The sequence below is a fragment of the Rhinoraja longicauda genome, chromosome 8, assembly GCF_053455715.1.
Source record: "Rhinoraja longicauda isolate Sanriku21f chromosome 8, sRhiLon1.1, whole genome shotgun sequence".
Classification (NCBI taxonomy): domain Eukaryota; kingdom Metazoa; phylum Chordata; class Chondrichthyes; order Rajiformes; family Arhynchobatidae; genus Rhinoraja; species Rhinoraja longicauda.
In genome coordinates, this window is record NC_135960.1 from 13612745 (window position 1) to 13631265 (window position 18521).

An 18521-nucleotide genomic window follows, 5' to 3' on the forward strand; every position below is an offset into this window, starting at 1 on the left:
TGGGAGTACAGGAGTTCCTAGAAGAACAGAGTGAGAGTACAGGTATATGGTAATATGTCGGATAGAACTGCAGATGCTGGTTTAAACTGAAGATGGACACAAAGTGCTGGAGTAACTCAGCGGGACAGACAGCATCTCCGGAGAGAAGGAATGGGTGACATTACGGGACGAGACCCTTCTTCAGAATGAGTGTCAGGGGAGGGGGAGATATAGAGATAAGGAAGTGTAAGGTGTGAACGAGACATCAAAGGGGGTGGAGCTCAAGGTAGCTAATTCTACAATCCTAGCTAACAATGATCTATTTTACATTTTCCTTGATCTCCACCTCAGACTCTCAGTCTGAAGAAAGGTCTCGACCTGAAACAACCCATTCCTTCTCTCCAGAGATGCTTCCTGTCCCGCTGAGTTACTCCAACATTTTGTGTCTATCTTCGGTATATGGTAACACCCAGCCTGAGCCACCATTTGAACTTGCATGCCATTGTCAGGTTTACGTCTCACCGGTTTAGTCTGAGCAACTTGTTAACTGCTCAGCGAGTCAGTGGACACCTCACTCCACTGCCACCTAGGGGTCTGATTTGGAACACGGGAGAGAGGTACATAATGTTATGAGTTCTACCAAGTAACTACTAGAGACTAGATTAATATTGTGAGACTAAGACAGAGTACCCTTGTTGCTTCAGGCTTCACAAATACTCTCTCCAGAAATATCCCACATCTCCTTCAAATCCTCAGAAGGCAGTGGAGGCCAATTCTCTGAATGCATTCAAGAGAGAGCTCCACCTCAGATAGAGCTCTTAAGGATAGCGGAGTCAGGGGGTATGGGGAGAAGGCAGGAACGGGGTACTGATTGAGAATGATCAGCCATGATCACATTGAATGGCCGTGCCGGCTCGAAGGGCCGAATGGCATCCTCCTGCACCTATTGTCTATTGTCTATTGTCTATCTATTCAACGAACAGTCTGCTTTCTGTCTGCTACACAGATCGAATTGCTTACGACCTGCCTTTGCAATGTAATGTGGGTTTCCTGATAATATTTCCAGAGCCAGTCCTCTTTTCTTTTTGCAATAGTTTTGAAAGTAGATAAAAATATATCCCTGGGTCATTACAGCTGATGACATTCTTTTTGTTCCCTTCAGGTTCTATACAAAGATGACCTTAATTGGCTTAAAGGAATTGGATGTAATGTTTGGGACACCCCATTGATTCTTCGTGCCAAGCAGTCCTATGACCTTCAAAGTGATGTACGGAGAGATGACTTTGTATTCCCACTTTGGCTTTGACACTGTCTATCTAAGCTTTCTCTCGGATCATTTTTTAAAATAAATTCTTTATCGTTCTGCTTACTCCCCGCAGATTCAGTACAGGGCCAAGGCTGAGGCAGCAAAGTCCAATTTCACCCTGGTCATGGACACCCCGGGCTACTTGCAGGCTGTTACCAATGCCCGCCAGCTAAGCGATGTAAGTCCATCTTGAAATAATGGATGAAGGGAGGGTATATAGAGCTGGACCATTAAATTCTACCATTCGCAGTTGGTCATGATGTCGACCAAAGGGCCTGTTCCTGGGCTACATGATTCACTCGAGTATTCCACAGTGTATGGGTGCATGATAAAGAGAATAATGTGAATACCGTTTAGTGCAAAATAAAGCCAGTAATGTCCGATCATAGATAGTTCGAGGGAATGAGGTAGATAGTAGTTCAGGACTGCTCTTTAGTTGTTGATAGCATGGTTCAGTTGTCTGGAAACAGCTGGGAAGAAACTGAAACTGGTGAGTTTCGATGCCGTTATCCTACCAGATATCCTACAAAATACCAAAGATTCATTAATTCTCTCCTCTCTGTTTTGCAGTCTGTATATCGGAATGAATATATGACAAATATTAAAGGCAAACTCGTTCCGACCTCAAAGACTATGGAGCTGGATAGAGCAAGAGAAGCCAATAAATTACAGAGCGAGGTAAACATCTGATTCAGTTTAAGTTTTTAATTGGTCATCTGAAGCCTTTCCTTCGGTTTACAAGATCATAAGATCCTAAGACGTAGGAGAAGAACTAGCCCATTCGGCCCAACGAATAGACAATAGACAATAGACAATAGTTGCAGGAGGAGGCCATTCGGCCCTTCGAGCTAGCACCGCCATTCAATGTGATCATGGCTGATCATTCTCAATCAGTACCCCGTTCCTGCCTTCTCCCCATACCCCCTAACTCCACTATCCTTAAGAGCTCTATCCAGCTCTCTCTTGAATGCATTCAGAGAATTGGCCTCCACTGCCTTCTGAGGCAGAGAATTCCACAGATTCACAACTGAAAAAGTTTTTCCTCATCTCAGTTCTAAATGGCCTACCCCTTATTCTTAAACTGTAGCCCCTTGTTCTGGACTCCCCCAACATTGGGAACATGTTTCCTGCCTCTAACTTGTCCAACCCCTTAATAATCTTATATGTTTCGATAAGATCTCCTCTCATCCTTCTAAATTCCAGTGTATACAAGCCTAGTCGCTCCAGTCTTTCAACATATGATAGTCCCGCCATTCCGGGAATTAACCTAGTAAACCTACGCTGCACGAATCTGCTCCTCATTCAATCCTTGCTGATCTATTTTTCTCTCTCAACCCCCATTCTCTTGGCTTTGCTTTAAAAATTCCCATTGACTCCCCCCCCCCCCCCCCCACACCTTCTGTAGCAATGAATTCCACATATTCACCACACTCTGGTCCGAGACTCTCCCAATACTGGAAAAATCCTCTCCACATTCACTCTATCTAGATCTTTTATTATTTGGTAGGTTGCAATGAGAACCTCACTCATCCGCCTAAACTCCAGCAAGTACATGCTCAGAGACATTAAACACTACTTGTACGTTAATCCAATCATCCCTGGGATCATTCACGTAAACTTCCTCCGGACCCGCTCTATCACCAGCAGAAACGTATTCCTATATGGGTCCCAAAACTGGTCACAATATTCCAAATGTTTGGAGCTAACATTGTTCTTTTTTTTAGAACCTGTACCGTGATGAAGGCCGAAAATATCTCCCCAAGGGATACACGCTTCCAGCAGATATTCCGTCCATAAAACATGCCAAGCAGGTCGACCTTCACCGCAGCGATGTAAGTATTGCAAAAGTGGCAAAGTCATACAGTTTTATTATACTCACCCCCAATGAATTTATCAATATCGACTTCTATTTGGCTTAATAAAGATGGTTTAAAATATGTATAATTTTATCCTTTGTTCCCAAATGTCTTTCGACAATATAAAAATAAAACTAACAAAGGAACCAAAGATGCTAAAATAATTTTGGGTAAGAACTAATAAACTGATGAGTTTTGATGCTATTATCCTATAAAATACAAAAGTTTCAATAATTCTCTACCCACTGTTTTGCAGAATTAATACTCGATTGAATATATGACAAATATTAAAGGCAAGGTTGCTCAAACCAAAAGACTATGGAGCTGGATTTGCCTAACAAATGTGTGTTACTACCAATTTGACTGAATCATTAGACTGAAATATAAATGGAACATATGCTGTTCTGTTCAGTGCCACATGAGTAAACAGCATTCAGGATCATTGCCAGATGAAATTTTGGCAAATTGACTGAATTCTTCCACTGGACTGTGATTTATTTTGGTGAAACAGACATGTTCCCAGTTATGGGCACCCATTCCATAGCTCCCATGTTCAGAAAGTGATTTTGGACAGTTATCAAATAGCAAGTAGCACATCGTGCTGCCTTTTGCATTTGAGGACCTTGTTCTGACATCAGGACACTTAAGAAAACAATACTCACTTGATACTGCTCAAACTAACCAGAAGTGTTTTTTTTGGCGATTGCATTTTTGCGAATATAATGTTACATTTAGCTCAATGACTATCCTGAAGGTGTCACAGGGCTGGGGCGAGGAGTACCAGGAGACTAGGTGTCAGAGGTTATGGGGAGAAGGCAGGAGAATGGGGTTAGGAGGGAGCGAGCAATCAGCCATGATTGAATGGCGCAGTAGACTTGATGGGCCGAATGGCCTACTTCTGCTCCTATCATTTATGACCTTATGACTCCTAAAAGGTGGCTCATGAAATGGGAAATGACTCCAGGAAGATGGCTGACTGACCCTGGAGAAGGAAGCACAAAAATGCACAATTATGGAGACCCACTCCATTGCCATATCCCCAGGCTACGTTCCTGACTACTTGCTGCCAGAGTGATTGTTCCCATCAGGATCTCACTAATTTTCTGCTTTAGTTATGAAGACTGATTGGGAAAACCAATGTGGAAAAATCAGACAGCGTTGTTACAACAAGAGATTGGAATAATCCAGAAAGATTTCAGCCTAAAGTATATTGCTTAAGAAAGGCTTGTAGGTTATTTGGCTTCGGTAAAATTGTAAAGGCTAACCTTTAGGTCCAGGTATAGGTTAGTGTTTGGGGATCGGCACGGACTCGGTGGGATGAAGGGCCTGTTTCCGCACTGTATCTCCAAACCAAACTAAATTAAACATTGCGATAGATATTTCTAGTCCTCTCCATTTTCCAAGCTTAAATTATAATTAGGACGTTATTTGTAAGCTGACAATCATTCAAAAGGAAAATTCATGCTTATTTCTTCCAGCTGAAGTATAAAGAAGCTTATGAACATATGAAAGCGAGAGGCTACACATTGATCCCTGAAACCATCAGCATCACAACAGCCAAGAAAGCAGATAACATTCTGAATCAGGTACTGAAGGCATGCTGTGCGCATAATTATCTTGATCAGCATAAGTGAAAGTCTTACATAAAACTTCTTTGCGTGTCTAATGCACTTCCTATTTTACCCTTGCCCAGCGACTTTATCGATTAAATTATGAAACCCACAAAGACAAGATTCATCCCTCTCCTGACACTCCAGAAATTCGTCAAGTCAAAGCCACACAAGAGGCAATCAGCGACGTAAGTTGACCAACTGAACATTGATTGCCTCAATAATGAAACTAAATAGATTTACCTGGGGGCCCAAAGAATTATATGACGTGACTTCTTGTTTTTCTTCAGCTGTCGTATAAATCAGAGTACTTCAAACACAAAGGAGAGATGATTTCTCTTCCTATCACTCCTGAGCTGATCCATCACCGATATGTAGGTGAAATAACCAGTGATGTAAGTATCAAAGCCCTTCTTTCTTCTTTATGCACTTTATATAAACTTCTACCTTAATAATTGCTGGACAGTAACTAAGATCGTGACTATCCCGCATATAGAATAAGTACAAGGAAGATCTTCAATGGCTGAAGGGCGCTGGATGCTTCCTGTATGAAACTCCCGAAATGATTCGAGTGCGGGACTTCCACAAATACATGGTAGGTTTTCTTTAAATGTAATTCATACCTGTCTCTAACTAGTGCCAGGCACTTTGTTTGATTGAACGATGCAGCATGGAAACATGCCCTTTAGGCCATCAATCACCCATTCACACTAGTTCTTTGCTATGCCACTTTTGCACCACTCCCTGCACACTAAGGTTAATTTACAGAGGTCAATTAATCTGCAAGCCTGCACATCTTTGGGATGTGGGAGGAAACACCCGGAGGAATCCCACGCAATCACAGTTGATCGTGGAAACTCCACACAAACAACACCCGAGGTCAGGATCAAACACTGGTCTCTGGCACTGTGAGGCAGCAATTCTACTAGCTGCACCTCATAGTGCCGCACCATACAATACAATACAATACAATACAATACAATACAATATATCTTTATTGTCATTGTACCCAGGGGTACAACGAGATTGGGAATGCGCCTCCCATACGATGCAATAATTTAAGTAATTTCGACAACAGCAACCCAACAAAACAATTGTAACAGTTTTAGACAGGGTAAAGTGCAAGTTGATCTATGCGTTGTGGCCATCCGCCTCAGCAGGACCGGTTCATAGCAGCTATGGCCCTGGGGATGAAGCTGTTCCTGAGTCTGGAGGTGCGGGCGTAGAAGGCCTTGTATCGTCTGCCCGATGGAAGGAGTTCGAACGGACTGTTGCAGGGGTGTGAAGAGTCTTTGTGGATGCTGGTGGCTTTTCTGAGGCATCGTGTGTTGTAGATGCCCTCCAAGTCTGGTAGCTGTGTTCCGATGGCCCTCTGAGCTCTATGGACTACCCGCTGTAGAGCTTTCCTTTCTGCCTCCGTGCAGCTGAGGTACCACACAGGGATGCCATGCGTAAGGATGCTCTCTATGGTGCAGCGGTAGAGGGTCGTCAGCAGCTGTTGGGGTAGACCAGACTTTTTCAGTGTTCTTAAGTAGAACAGTCTTTGTTGTACCTTAAGTGAAGAGAAAAGTAATTGTCTTGTGATTTTACTATGTGGTATTACTGCAATGCAAAAAAAATCTGCTCCAAAATACCAATATGCCAAAGCAAAGGTCTTCATTGCTCAAATGAAAATAAACGATTAGGACTCTGCAACAAAGAAAGACTTAATTGTGCCAAACATGCCTGCATTTGTAGCTAAATATACATTTTGGTGCACACGTCCAGTCTTGTGATGTCTCGAGGAGGGAGCAGTTTATTCATGATAGATAGCACTAATTTGGCAAAATAGTATTGGTTGTAAATTGTAGTGAGATTGAGCAAACTAAATTTCAGAGGCCGTGTACAATACGCTGTCTCTGGCGTTAAACCACATGTTTAACATAATTCAGGGTGAATTTCTAGTGAAGTAGTGTTGATCTTAAGTCAAATTGGAGGAAAATCAGTCATATTGTGTTATGGGTTCATTGTGCTAGTGAGACCACGCTATGTTTACATCATATTTTTGTTGTCTTTAGGTCCTTCATTATGATATGAAAGTGTTGAATGTAAAATATAAAATGCTGGTATTGTTCAGTACGTCAGGGATCACCTGTAAACAGAGAGAAGCAGAGATAATGTTTCAGTATGAAGGGCTTTCATTATTTCTTATATCAAATATAGTCCATGTATGTTAGGTTCATAAGTTATAAGCACAGAGTTAGACCATTTGGCCCATCAAGTATACTTCGCCATTCAATTATGGCTGATCAATCTTTCCCTCTCAACCCTGTTCTCCTGCCTTCTCCCCTTAACCCCTGACAGCCATGCTAATCAAAGATCTGTCAATCCCAGCCTTAAAAACATCCACTGACGGCCTCCACAGCCTTCTTTGGCAATGAATTCTATGGATTCACCACCCTCTGACCAGAGAAAATCCTCCTCATTTCCTTTCTAAAGATACGTTCTTTTATTCTGAGGCTATGGCCTCTGGTCCTAGATTCTCCCACAAGTGGAACATCCTCCACATTCACTCTATCCAGGCCTTTCACTATTCGCTAAGCATTTAAACAAGTGACATTTCTTGAATCATTGCTGTACCTTATGAAGTGAAAGAAATGAAAAATCAAGCCGTTTAAAAAAAATCCCTTTTCTATCTTTTTCAGAGTGGCTATGACAAAGTTGCCAAGAAAATGCTTGACACACATACTTCTGTTCTTGATACTCCTGAATACAGACGTGTGACAGAATTGAAGACTCACCTGAGCAATGTAAGTATATAGCCTTTGGGCCGATTTATAGTGTTCAAATGAGAATGCAATATGTTGCTATTTTTTAATGGCTAAAGTGTACTTAGTTGGCTTTTACTAGACTCCTGAAATTCTAGTATGGATACAATTATTCTACAGGGCATTTGGTTAAGGATAAGAGATTTATAGGGGTTCTGAAGAATAATCTTTTTCACCCAGAGGGTTATTAAAATCTAGAACTCCCTACTTAAGTGGTTTCTGCAATATGGTGTTTTCATATGTTCGGTAGTATCTAAACAATCATTTAAATTGCTAAAGCATTAGAAGGCTATGGACCAAGTTCTAGTAAGTGGGTTTGATTTAGCTGGGTATTGATGATTATCCTATACATAGTGGGCCAAAGGGTGTATTTCTGTCCAATTCAATTCTATGATCCCTTTCCTCTTTAAACCACAGAGCTATCAGAATTTAGTGGCAACTATATAAAGTTAATTGCAGACATGGAGAAGTCTAGGTTTGGTTACTCAAAATTTACAGTTACATTATTTTATAAGTTCTAGGAGCAGAATTAGGCCATTCGGCCCATCAATTCTACTCTGCTATTTGTCTATCTTTTCCTCTCAACCCCATTCTCCTGCCTTCTCCCCATAACCCCTGACACCCTTACTAATCAAGAATATGTCAATCTCTGCCTTAAAAATATCCATTGACTTGGCCTCCACAGCCGTCTGTGGCAATGAATTCCACAGATTCACCACCCTTTTACCAAAAGCCTTGTGTAATGTTGGCAGTGAGCTCTTCAAAGAGCATTGAGATGTTCACCATATTACCAACATAGGTTCTTCCACCAAAGGGGACTCTCATGTCAATGTTCTGAGGCTCAATGTTCTGAAGATGTCCCTCAAAAGGGCAAGTCGAGTGTCAGCCATACAACTGAGATTCCTAGCTGGTCAGGTTGGGTGCACAGAGAAAAGTAGCTGTTGTTGGATCAACTTAAAAAATACAATTACCATTTGATGTGTACATGTCATGGTAACAAAATCAGATGCTTACAATCATACATTCTGCTTGGATGTGTCGCTTCTGAAGGCCCTCCACTCGTCCTCTCTTACCAAGGCTCAAATCCATTTGTAAGATTGATGTCAAACAACTAGTGCTTGTTCTGTCTAAGAAGGTCAAACAGAGCCTCTGATGCATAATTGGAGCCAGCTACTTTCTAAGGTAGACTTAGCAATCCAACACCAGGGCCAGAGAGGTCTACAGCATCATAGAGCTGTCTTAATGATGGCATCAAGCAAAGTTAACCAAAAGGATATGTCATTGAGCCTGAGATTCTTCACACTTGATTTCAGCACTACTGTAACCCACTGCTAACTCTAGGCTTCTCCACGCAGACAAGTCAAGCACAGCTAACCCATGCTCTTGACTGATAATTGGATGAACAGCATTCCCAGAGGAATTTGGGGATCCCTAAACCAGAGATATGACAACTTCACCTAAGCTCTTCAGAAGAATGTCTCTTCTGGGAGAATATGTGGCCATTCAGTCATAGAGTCATAGAGTGATACAGTGTGGAAACAGGCCCTTTGGCCCAACTTGCCCACACCGGCCAACATGTCCCAGCTACACTAGCCCCACCTGCCAGCGTTGGGCCCATTTCCCTCCAAACCTGTCCTATCCATGTATCTGTCTAACTGTTTCTCAAATGTTGGGATAGTCCCTGCCTCAACTACCTCCTCTGGCAGCCTGTTCCATACACCCACCGCACTTTGTGTGAAAAAGTTACCCCTCAGATTCCTATTAAATGTTTTCCCCTTCACTTTAAACCTATGTCCTCTGGTCCTCGATTCGCCTACTCTGGGCAAGTGACTCTATATCTCTACCCGATCTATTTCTCTCATGATTTTATGCACCTCTATAAGCTCACCCCTCATCCTCCTGCACTCCAAGGAATAGAGTCCCAGCCTACTCAACCTCTCCCTATAGCTCAGACCTTCTAGTCCTGGCAACATCCTCGTAAATCTTCTCTGTACCCTTTCCAGCTTGAGAACATCTTTCCTACAGCATGGTGCCCAGAACTGAACATAGGCCTCACTAAAGTCTTATACAACTGTCCTTCAATTCTATTGTGCCATTCAATTAGATACATAGATACCTAGACAATAGGTGCAGGAGTAGGCCATTCGGCCCTTCGAGCCATTCAATGTGATCATGGCTGATCATCCACAATCAGTACCCCATTTGCTGCCTTCTCCCCATATCCCTTGATTCTGCTAGCCCTAAGTGCTCTATCTAATTCTCTTTTGAATGCATCCAGTGAATCGACCTCCACTGCCTTCTGAGGCAGAGAATTCCACAAATTCACAACTCTCTGGGACCTGATCAAAGTTAGCCTAATGGCCCTGTTTCCATGCTGCACTGTACAGTTCGATGTTCTATCTCATTGAAACACCACTAAAAATGTCTTAAAGCATTTAACGGAGTATGAATCTTTCTCTTGGCTGAGTTGACTAGTTTAGAACTGAAATTATGAGATTTTTTTTTTCATTCAGAAAATGGCAAATCTTTTTGTATTCTTTATCCAAATTAAATCCAGGTTGAGCTGAACCAAAGCATTATTTACCTGTCTTGGTACCCCTTTAGATTTACCTAACATAAATTAGTCAGGGGAACTTCATCTGTTCCAGGTATGGGGATAATATGTGTCTATATTCGTAACAAATTCAAGATGAAGATTAACTCCTCATAGAGATACTTATAGTCTGAGTTTAAGAAGTATAAGAAAATAACTGCAGATGCTGGTACAAATCGAAGGTATTTATTCACAAAATGCTGGAGTAACTCAGCAGGTCAGGCAGCATCTCAGGAGAGAAGGAATGGGTGACGTTTCAGGTCGAGACCCTTCTTCAGTCTGAAGAAGGGTCTCGACCCGAAACGTCACCCATTCCTTCTCTCCTGAGATGCTGCCTGACCTGCTGAGTTACTCCAGCATTTTGTGAATAAATATAGTCTGAGTTTGGTCTGTGTTACACACTCAGCTGATCATGGATCTGAGAATGGATAAAACGTAAGCCATGTCATTTAACACTGACACTTTTCCTGACAATTTTAGCTGGTGTACCGTGCAGAGGGGAACAAAGCTAAGACTCAATATACAACGTTGCTTGGAACTGTGGATCTTGACCGAGCTAAGCATGGCCAGCAGATTCAGAGCCAGGTATGTATCCTACACTTCCATTTGGGGCATCCGGTCTCCTATTTCCTACCTATTGGAAATTTTCCATTCAAATACCTGTAACTTTTGATGTCTGTTAGGATTCATGTTGCTGCTTTAAAGAACCATGACAGTTTAACTAGACTCCTTGATCCAGTTAGAAATATTTTAAGCCAAAGAAGTAGATGCAACCCTGCCAAAGGAGATGAAAAGTTCAGCATCTGTATTGTGGATTAATCCTGGGGTTCTAGTGTGGTGGGAGGAAGTAATGTACACACTGAGCAAGACCTGCCAAGTGCCACTTGTTGCTACATCCATTATTAATTCTGATTTCTTTTCTCCACCAGTATTTGTATGTCGAATTGGCTACAAAGGAGAGGCCGCATTATATTCCTCATGCACAATCCACGTCTCTGGAACATGCCAAGCATGTCAAACATTTAGCCAGTGGGGTAAGCAGTATGGCACAGTGAAGAGTTACCTGGAATGCTTGCTGATGAACAGAAATATGCATCTTTTTTAATGGATTTATTTGAAGAAATTGAGAAATTTACAAATCAATTTACTTTATTGAAAAATTACAGAAATAAAGTTTATCGGCCATGAGTTCCCACTTGTACCCCTAGAAAAAGTGCACTCAGAATTATATTCGTTCCACAAATCTGCTTATTTCTGGTGAACATTTTGTTAGATATCAAATATTAAAAATACACAGCACCACAGCACACAGCATTTAAGAATACGATTTAAAATATATATTTTTTCCATTTACAAAGAATTTCTTTGACAGTCTTAATTTTTAATAATTGATTCGTGATATGGTTTAAAAATAAGCATAAATCACAAATGTTGAATCCACTGCTTGTGATTTTATAAGACTTTCGTTTTTAGTTTAGATTAGTTGTGAACAATTTGCTTCAATTGGTAGTCAGCTCTTCAGTCAATTTATAGCAATAATATATTAAAGCATCTAACAATGGAATATTATTTTCAGAGCTTCGTGGAAAGCACAATTAGCAGAAAATGCCATCATGATTAATTTTATCAGGAATAGTCCCCTTATTTTATGGCAGGTCCCAGATAATAAAAAAATATTTTTAGAGCACTGTGCAGAGGTAATGCATAGGATAACAGATCAAATGCTGGAGAGAAGGAATAGCATGAATGGTCTCCTTCATTACCTATGGATCACTGTAGGTCAGCACAGAACACCACAGGAGATCCTTTTTCCCTCCGGCTATCAACTGTACAACTCCTCCCCCTTCTGTCATGGGGTAGACTGACTCCACTTCCCCACTCCCCCTATCCCCCCCCCCCCACAATTTTTGCACATCCCCAATCCTGAACTTCCCACTCGTCACTTTAATTTCATGTTTCTTGTATCTTGTTGTGTTTTATGACTGTTGGCAGACCAATTTTTGAGGAAGGATATTCTCCAAATTTGAGGAAGGATATTCTTGCTATTGAGGGCGTGCTGCGTAGGTTTACTAGGTTAATTCCCGGAATGGTGGGACTGTCGTATGTTGAAAGACTGGAGCGACTAGGCTTGTATACACTGGAATGTAGAAGGATGAGAGGGAATCTTATCGAAATATATAAGATTATTAAGGGGTTGGACACGTCAGAGGCAGGAAACATGTTCCCAATGTTGGGGGAGTCCAGAACCAGGGGCCACAGTTTAAGAATAAGGGGTAGGCCATTTAGAACGGAGATGAGGAAAAACCTTTTCAGTCAGAGAGTTGTGAATCTGTGGAATTCTCTGCCTCAGAAGGCAGTGGAGGCCAATTCTCTGAATGCATTCAAGAGAGAGCTAGATAGAGCTCTTAAGGATAGCGGAGTCAGGGGGTATGGGGAGAAGGCAGGAACGGGGTACTGATTGAGAATGATCAGCCATGATCACATTGAATGGTGGTGCTGGCTCGAAGGGCTGAATGGCTTACTCCTGCACCTATTGTCTATTGTCTATAATTTCCCTCCTAGGATAAATAAAGTTTTATCACATCATTTCGTATCGTATCGTAGGTCATGGAAATGAAAGTTCTATTTCAGGGGCAATTTGCACTTGAATCTCCTCTCTCCTTTGCAATGATCCTGCAGATTTTCTGGTGATTTTATTTCTATAAGGCGACTCCAGGGGTATTGAATCTCTCAAATTTCTATCCCAGAGGGTGGAGGATGCAGATTGTTGTCGAATCTATGGAGGATGTGGAGCATGAGTACTGAGGGCTCTGGAGAACCAGCACAGAGGAGGAGTTGCCTCTTCTGTGGCACAGAACAGCCATGATAGCATTAGACGGAGAGGCAGGCTTGAGGGGTCGAGGTCTACTCCAATTCCCATTTCCTTGTGTTTTCCTTTTGACAATAGACAATAGACAATAGGTGCAGGAGGAGGCCATTCGGCCCTTCGAGCCAGCACCGCCATTCAATGTGATCATGTCTGATCATTCTCAATCAGTACCCCGTTCCTGCTTTCTCCCCATACCCCCTGACTCCGCTATCCTTAAGAGCTCTATCCAGCTTTCTCTTGAATGCATTCAGAGAATTGGCCTCCACTGCCTTCTGAGGCAGAGAATTCCACAGATTCACAACTCTCTGACTGAAAAAGTTTTTCCTCATCTCAGTTCTAAATGGCCTACCCCTTATTCTTAAACTGTGGCCCCTTGTTCTGGACTCCCCCAACATTGGGAACATGTTTCCTGCCTCTAATGTGTCCAACCCCTTAATAATCTTATATGTTTCGATAAGATCTCCTCTCATCCTTCTAAATTCCAGTGTATACAAGCCTAGTCACTCCAGTCCTTCAACATATGATAGTCCCGCCATTCCGGGAATTAACCTAGTAAACCTACGCTGCACGCCCTCAATAGCAAGAATATCCTTCCTCAAATTTGGAGACCAAAACTGCACACAGTACTCCAGGTGCGGTCTCACTAAGGCCCTGTACAACTGCAGAAGGACCTCTTTGCTCCTGTATGTCCAATGTGTTTGTATGAAACTATTTAAGCAAGTTAACCAATAAATCATTACACCAATTAATAAGAATTTTAATAACGCATCTGCCATGAATATCAATAATCAGTGAAAAGTTAATTATACTTAATATTAATTGTGTGAAAAATAAGGATGATGTTTATTCTTCTGCACCTTTTCCTTTTCCTGTTAGTTAAAATACAAGGAACAGTATGAAAACATGAAGAACAAATACATATCCATCCCAGACACACCAGCGCTGTTGACATCTAAGAAGGCTTACAACATTGCCAGTGATGTAAGTACTGAATTTTACGTTTTTCAATGCAAGAGTAACTTTGTGTTCATCTGTGATTATTAAGTGTTAATTACACAACCACTTTCTCTTCATAGTTGCGGTACAAGGAAGCGTTTGAGCACTCTAAAGGACATTACTCTACAGTGAAGGATGCTCTGAACATTGTCTACCATCGCAAAGTCACGGATGATATCAGTGAGGTGCGTGGACATGCTTTTGAATAGATGGTGTGTTTGAATATTTTGTTTTTCGGAGGCCAAAAAGTACGTTAAATGGAATAGGGGCCTATTTTGAAGAACTGTCTGAAGAAGGGTCTCGACCTGAAATGTCACCTATTCCTTCTCTCCAGAGATGCTGAGTTACTCCAGCTTTTTGTGTCTATCTTTAGCCTTAAAGAAGAGTTGCTGTAGCAGTGATTTTTTTCCCCCCTATGGAGAACTTTATATCAGCATTTAATGGCATGGGTGAGATCAGGCAATGACCTTGGAGAACTGCAAAGGCAAAGCATCATTATATCCAGGAATCACAGTGGGCATCCAACACATCATTGAATAGGTATTATCTGTTTGGGTCTGTTCGGCTATTCCTTAAGACCATAAGACATTGGAGCAGAATTAGGCCAATAGCCCATCGAGTCTACGCTGCCATTCAATCACGACTGATCTATTTTTCCTCCTCAACCCCATTCTTCCCTCTCAAATCATTCTCCTGCCTTCTCCTAGTAACCTTTAACCCCAGTTTGCCTTCTTGTGACATGATTATAATGGAATATTGATAATCCACCTTTCATTTCCATTTTGAGCCAAACTTAAACCAATGGCAGCCATCATGGAATTTCAATATTTAATGATTTCCTCCAGTGCATCCCCCCTTCATTGTTCTGTGATTAATTTTGTTTGAACTAATCAAACTGTTTAGTTTTTCTTTTAAAAAAACTATTCTTTGACTGTTTCCTTCCTGTGGCTTGGCATTTGCCCCTTTGCCTGTTGAGTATTTTACTGCTTTTCAGTGAAGCTCTTTAAGGTGGTTTCTGTGTATATGCACTGCATAAAACATACCTAGCTGTCGTCCTTACAATGTTATCATCGTCATCTTCTCTATCATTGACAGAGACACAGAGCATGGATACAGACCTTTCAGTCCATTGACTCTGCACCAACCATCCACCATCCACTATGTTAATCCTACATTCGTCCATTTTTAAAATTCTCCCCACATTCACGCCAACTCCCTGCGGAGTCTGATATGTGCAGTTATTTTAAAATCAAAAGCATGCTGGAACATAAGGTTTGATCACCTTCTACATTGGGTCAAAATCTCGGCAAATTTATAGGTGGGAACTATACTCAATTTACTGATTTTTCAAAACATTACGCACTGTGCATCTTTACTTTAGATAGAACATAGAGTATGAATTCAAGATATTGTTCCTATTGTTCCATGAATCCAAGATCATCTCTTATCTAACTGCACATATTCCATATCACTCTTTCCCCTGCATATCCATGTGCCTATCAAAAGGTCTCTTAAATGCCACAATCATATCTGCCACAACAATGGCAGTGCATTCCACGCACTCACCACTCTCTGCGCCCCTCACATCTATATACTAAAAGTCTTGTTTGTTTGTTCCTGAACTACAGCCAAAACAGTACATGATAGCGCGACAATTTTAGGCCCACCCTACTCACCATCGTCCCTTTGGTGCTAATGGAAGAAGTTTCATTGAAATCGGTGTTATATTTTTTAAGTTATTCACATTTGGAGGGTGTAGGAGGTGGGGTGGGGGAGAGAGGGGGTGGAGGGGAGAGGGAGGGAGGGGGAAGGGGATGGAGGGAGAGGGGGAGAGGAGGGGATGGGGGATCGGGAGGGAGAGGGGAAGGGGGTATTTTTTAAGTTATTCACATTTTAAAGTTTAAATCTATCTCCTAGGGAGGGAGGGGGAGAGAGGGACGGAGGGAGGTAGGGAGGGGGTAGAGGGAAGGGGGAGGATGGAGGAGGGGTTAGGGGGGAGGAGAGGGTGCTCTGCACCAATGCAGGAGAGGTTTGGGCCCAACGGGTCCACTTGGTCTAGTCTCATTTAAATGTAATATAAATGTTTGATTACTGCATCCAACAAATATGTGGTGTGGAATTGTTAAATTGAGAGGAGTAGAGTAGATGAAATTAAATCAGCAAGCACTTCCAAGAATGTCAGTACTATTGGTAAGGTTTGTTGGAGTGAATTTGAAGGAAGATACTGGTTTACACTGAAAATAGACACAAAATGCTGGAGTAATTCTGTAGAGAAGGAATGGGTGACGTTTCGGGTCGAGACCCTTCCACAGTCCAGACCAGATTGGAAACATCAGATTTTGTTCCGTATCCCGGGGCAAGTTGCTTCTTAACAGTTTGCTTTTCCCTGGTTAATGATATTTTCCTTGCATTCATCCTAGGTGAAATACAGGGAGAAGTACATCCAACAGCTTGGGCTGTGGAGGTCAATCGCTGATCTACCCGAGCATTTCCACCACCGAATGGTGACTGATGCGATCAGCAATGTGAGTCCTCTCTTGTTTCACATGTTAGTTGACTTCCCGAGCTGATAGTTTTAATCAGAGTCCTAAAATGATGCACTCTTGGACAAGATGAAAATTCATACTTGAAGTGACAATAATTTCCAATTAAATTATTCAAATTTTGTGTTAAACCAACATTTACATTGACTACGTTACAGTGCTTTTCTTAAAGCAAAGGTTGTCGCTTGGAATATTATTTCATATTTAATTTGAAATTATTGGGGAGATATTTGCTCTCTCTTGATGCGTGAATATGATGAAATAAATGCAATTAAATTTCAGAAGCAGAATTCAACATTCATACATGACTTCATTTGACAAATACAACTGTAGATAAATTGCTATCCTGTTATGTTCGATTTCCCACCTAACATTTGTCACCATAACTCAAATGGGCTTTTAAATCATCTTTATGACATTCATATCTATAAATCTTGAAGGAGTCTTATTTTTTTTGCTTGAAATAAAGTATAATTCATGCCATATCTTGCCTCTATCTTTCTGCTGAGGGTGAGGGTGTTGGGTTTTAGTTTACATACAAGAAATTATTACTAATTTAAATTTGAAAGTGTATAATACTAATCTCTCTCTCTTTCTCTCTCTTTCTCTCTCTTTCTCTCTCTTTCTCTCTCTTTCTCTCTCTTTCTCTCCCTTTCTCTCTCTCTCTCTCTCTCTCTCTCTCTCTCTCTCTCTCTCTCTCTCTCTCTCTCTCTCTCTCTCTCTCTCTCTCTCTCTCTCTCTCTCTCTCCCTCTCTCTCTCCCTTTCTCCCTCTCTCCCTCTCTCTCCCTCTCTCTCCCTCTCTCTCTCACTCCCTCTCTCTCCCTCTCTCTCTCACTCCCTCTCTCTCTCACTCCCTCTCTCTCTCACTCCCTCTCTTTTTCTCTCACGTGCGTGCTCTCACACACACATTTTTGAGAGCAGAGATGAACCTGGATGACTTTTTCTGGTCTTGCTCATTCTTATATGCCTATTGTTCTTCAGATTGATCTGTATTTAAAGCAATAAAATATTTATTCAAGGTGTCATTTTATGTGCAAGATCTGTCACACTTAGTAATAATGGTTACTTCCTACCAGGTTAAGTACAAGGAGGATTTGGAATGGTTGAAAGGAATTGGGTGCTATGCATGGGACACCCCTGACCTGGTGCTGGCAGAGAAAAACAAAGTGCTCTACAGCCAGGTAGGACACATCACTTGCCTAATATCCTTATATATTTACATGAACAAGTTATTAATGTGATGCTGCAGTGATAAAACCAGCAGGAATTCATATGCAGACACATATTCCTGCTCATTCTACTGTGAACTATATTACTTCATCTATATCCTTCCAACACTATTTTACTTCATCCATATTCTTCCAATTTTCACCTGCCTTCCAGGTTGACCAAAGCTGAACACAATACTCTAAATGCAACCTCAACATCATCTTGTGTTAAGTTCTGTAGTCAGAGGGCAGTTAATCTGTGGAATTCATTGCCACAGAGGGCTGTGGAGGCCAAATCAGTGGATGTTTTTAAGGCAGAGATAGGCAAATTCTTGATTAGAACGGGTGTTGAGGGTTATCGGGAGAAGGCAGGAAAATGGGTTTAGGAGGTAGTGATCCACCATGAATGGCATAGTAGACCCGATGGGCAGAATAGCCTAATTCTACTCCTATAACTTGTGAACTTGTACAACTGTAACATAATGTCCCAAACCCTGACTGATGAAGGCCAGTGTACTAAAAGCCTAAAGTTAAGGCAAAGTTTTCGATGTCAGGAATTGAAGGATGTTAGTGTTGAACATAGACTAGATGATTTGCTTCTGGTTGCATGTGCTCTATAGTATAATTATGATCAGAGTAACTGATCGGCATGCAGGCATAGTATCTTTAACTATTTACCCCATCTTGTCAAAGACTTATTTATTTGAGGTTAGGAAGCCCAACATATTCTGGGGCTCAAACATACAATATTCC

The 18521-nt window shown here is 41.6% G+C and overlaps 1 protein-coding gene across 1 annotated transcript in view; it reads left to right on the forward strand.

Moving 5' to 3' along the window:
* neb (nebulin) overlaps window positions 1-18521 on the forward strand; it is a 234885-nt gene that overhangs the window by 144932 nt on the left and 71432 nt on the right. Inside the window, exons 98-112 of the mRNA XM_078404318.1 lie at window positions 1142-1246; window positions 1359-1463; window positions 1856-1963; window positions 3010-3117; window positions 4620-4727; window positions 4835-4939; window positions 5042-5146; window positions 5248-5346; window positions 7436-7540; window positions 10632-10736; window positions 11081-11185; window positions 13897-14001; window positions 14097-14201; window positions 16437-16541; window positions 17637-17741. Coding sequence (XP_078260444.1) covers window positions 1142-1246; window positions 1359-1463; window positions 1856-1963; window positions 3010-3117; window positions 4620-4727; window positions 4835-4939; window positions 5042-5146; window positions 5248-5346; window positions 7436-7540; window positions 10632-10736; window positions 11081-11185; window positions 13897-14001; window positions 14097-14201; window positions 16437-16541; window positions 17637-17741 — 1578 coding nt within the window. The remainder of the gene's footprint in view (window positions 1-1141; window positions 1247-1358; window positions 1464-1855; window positions 1964-3009; window positions 3118-4619; window positions 4728-4834; window positions 4940-5041; window positions 5147-5247; window positions 5347-7435; window positions 7541-10631; window positions 10737-11080; window positions 11186-13896; window positions 14002-14096; window positions 14202-16436; window positions 16542-17636; window positions 17742-18521) is intronic.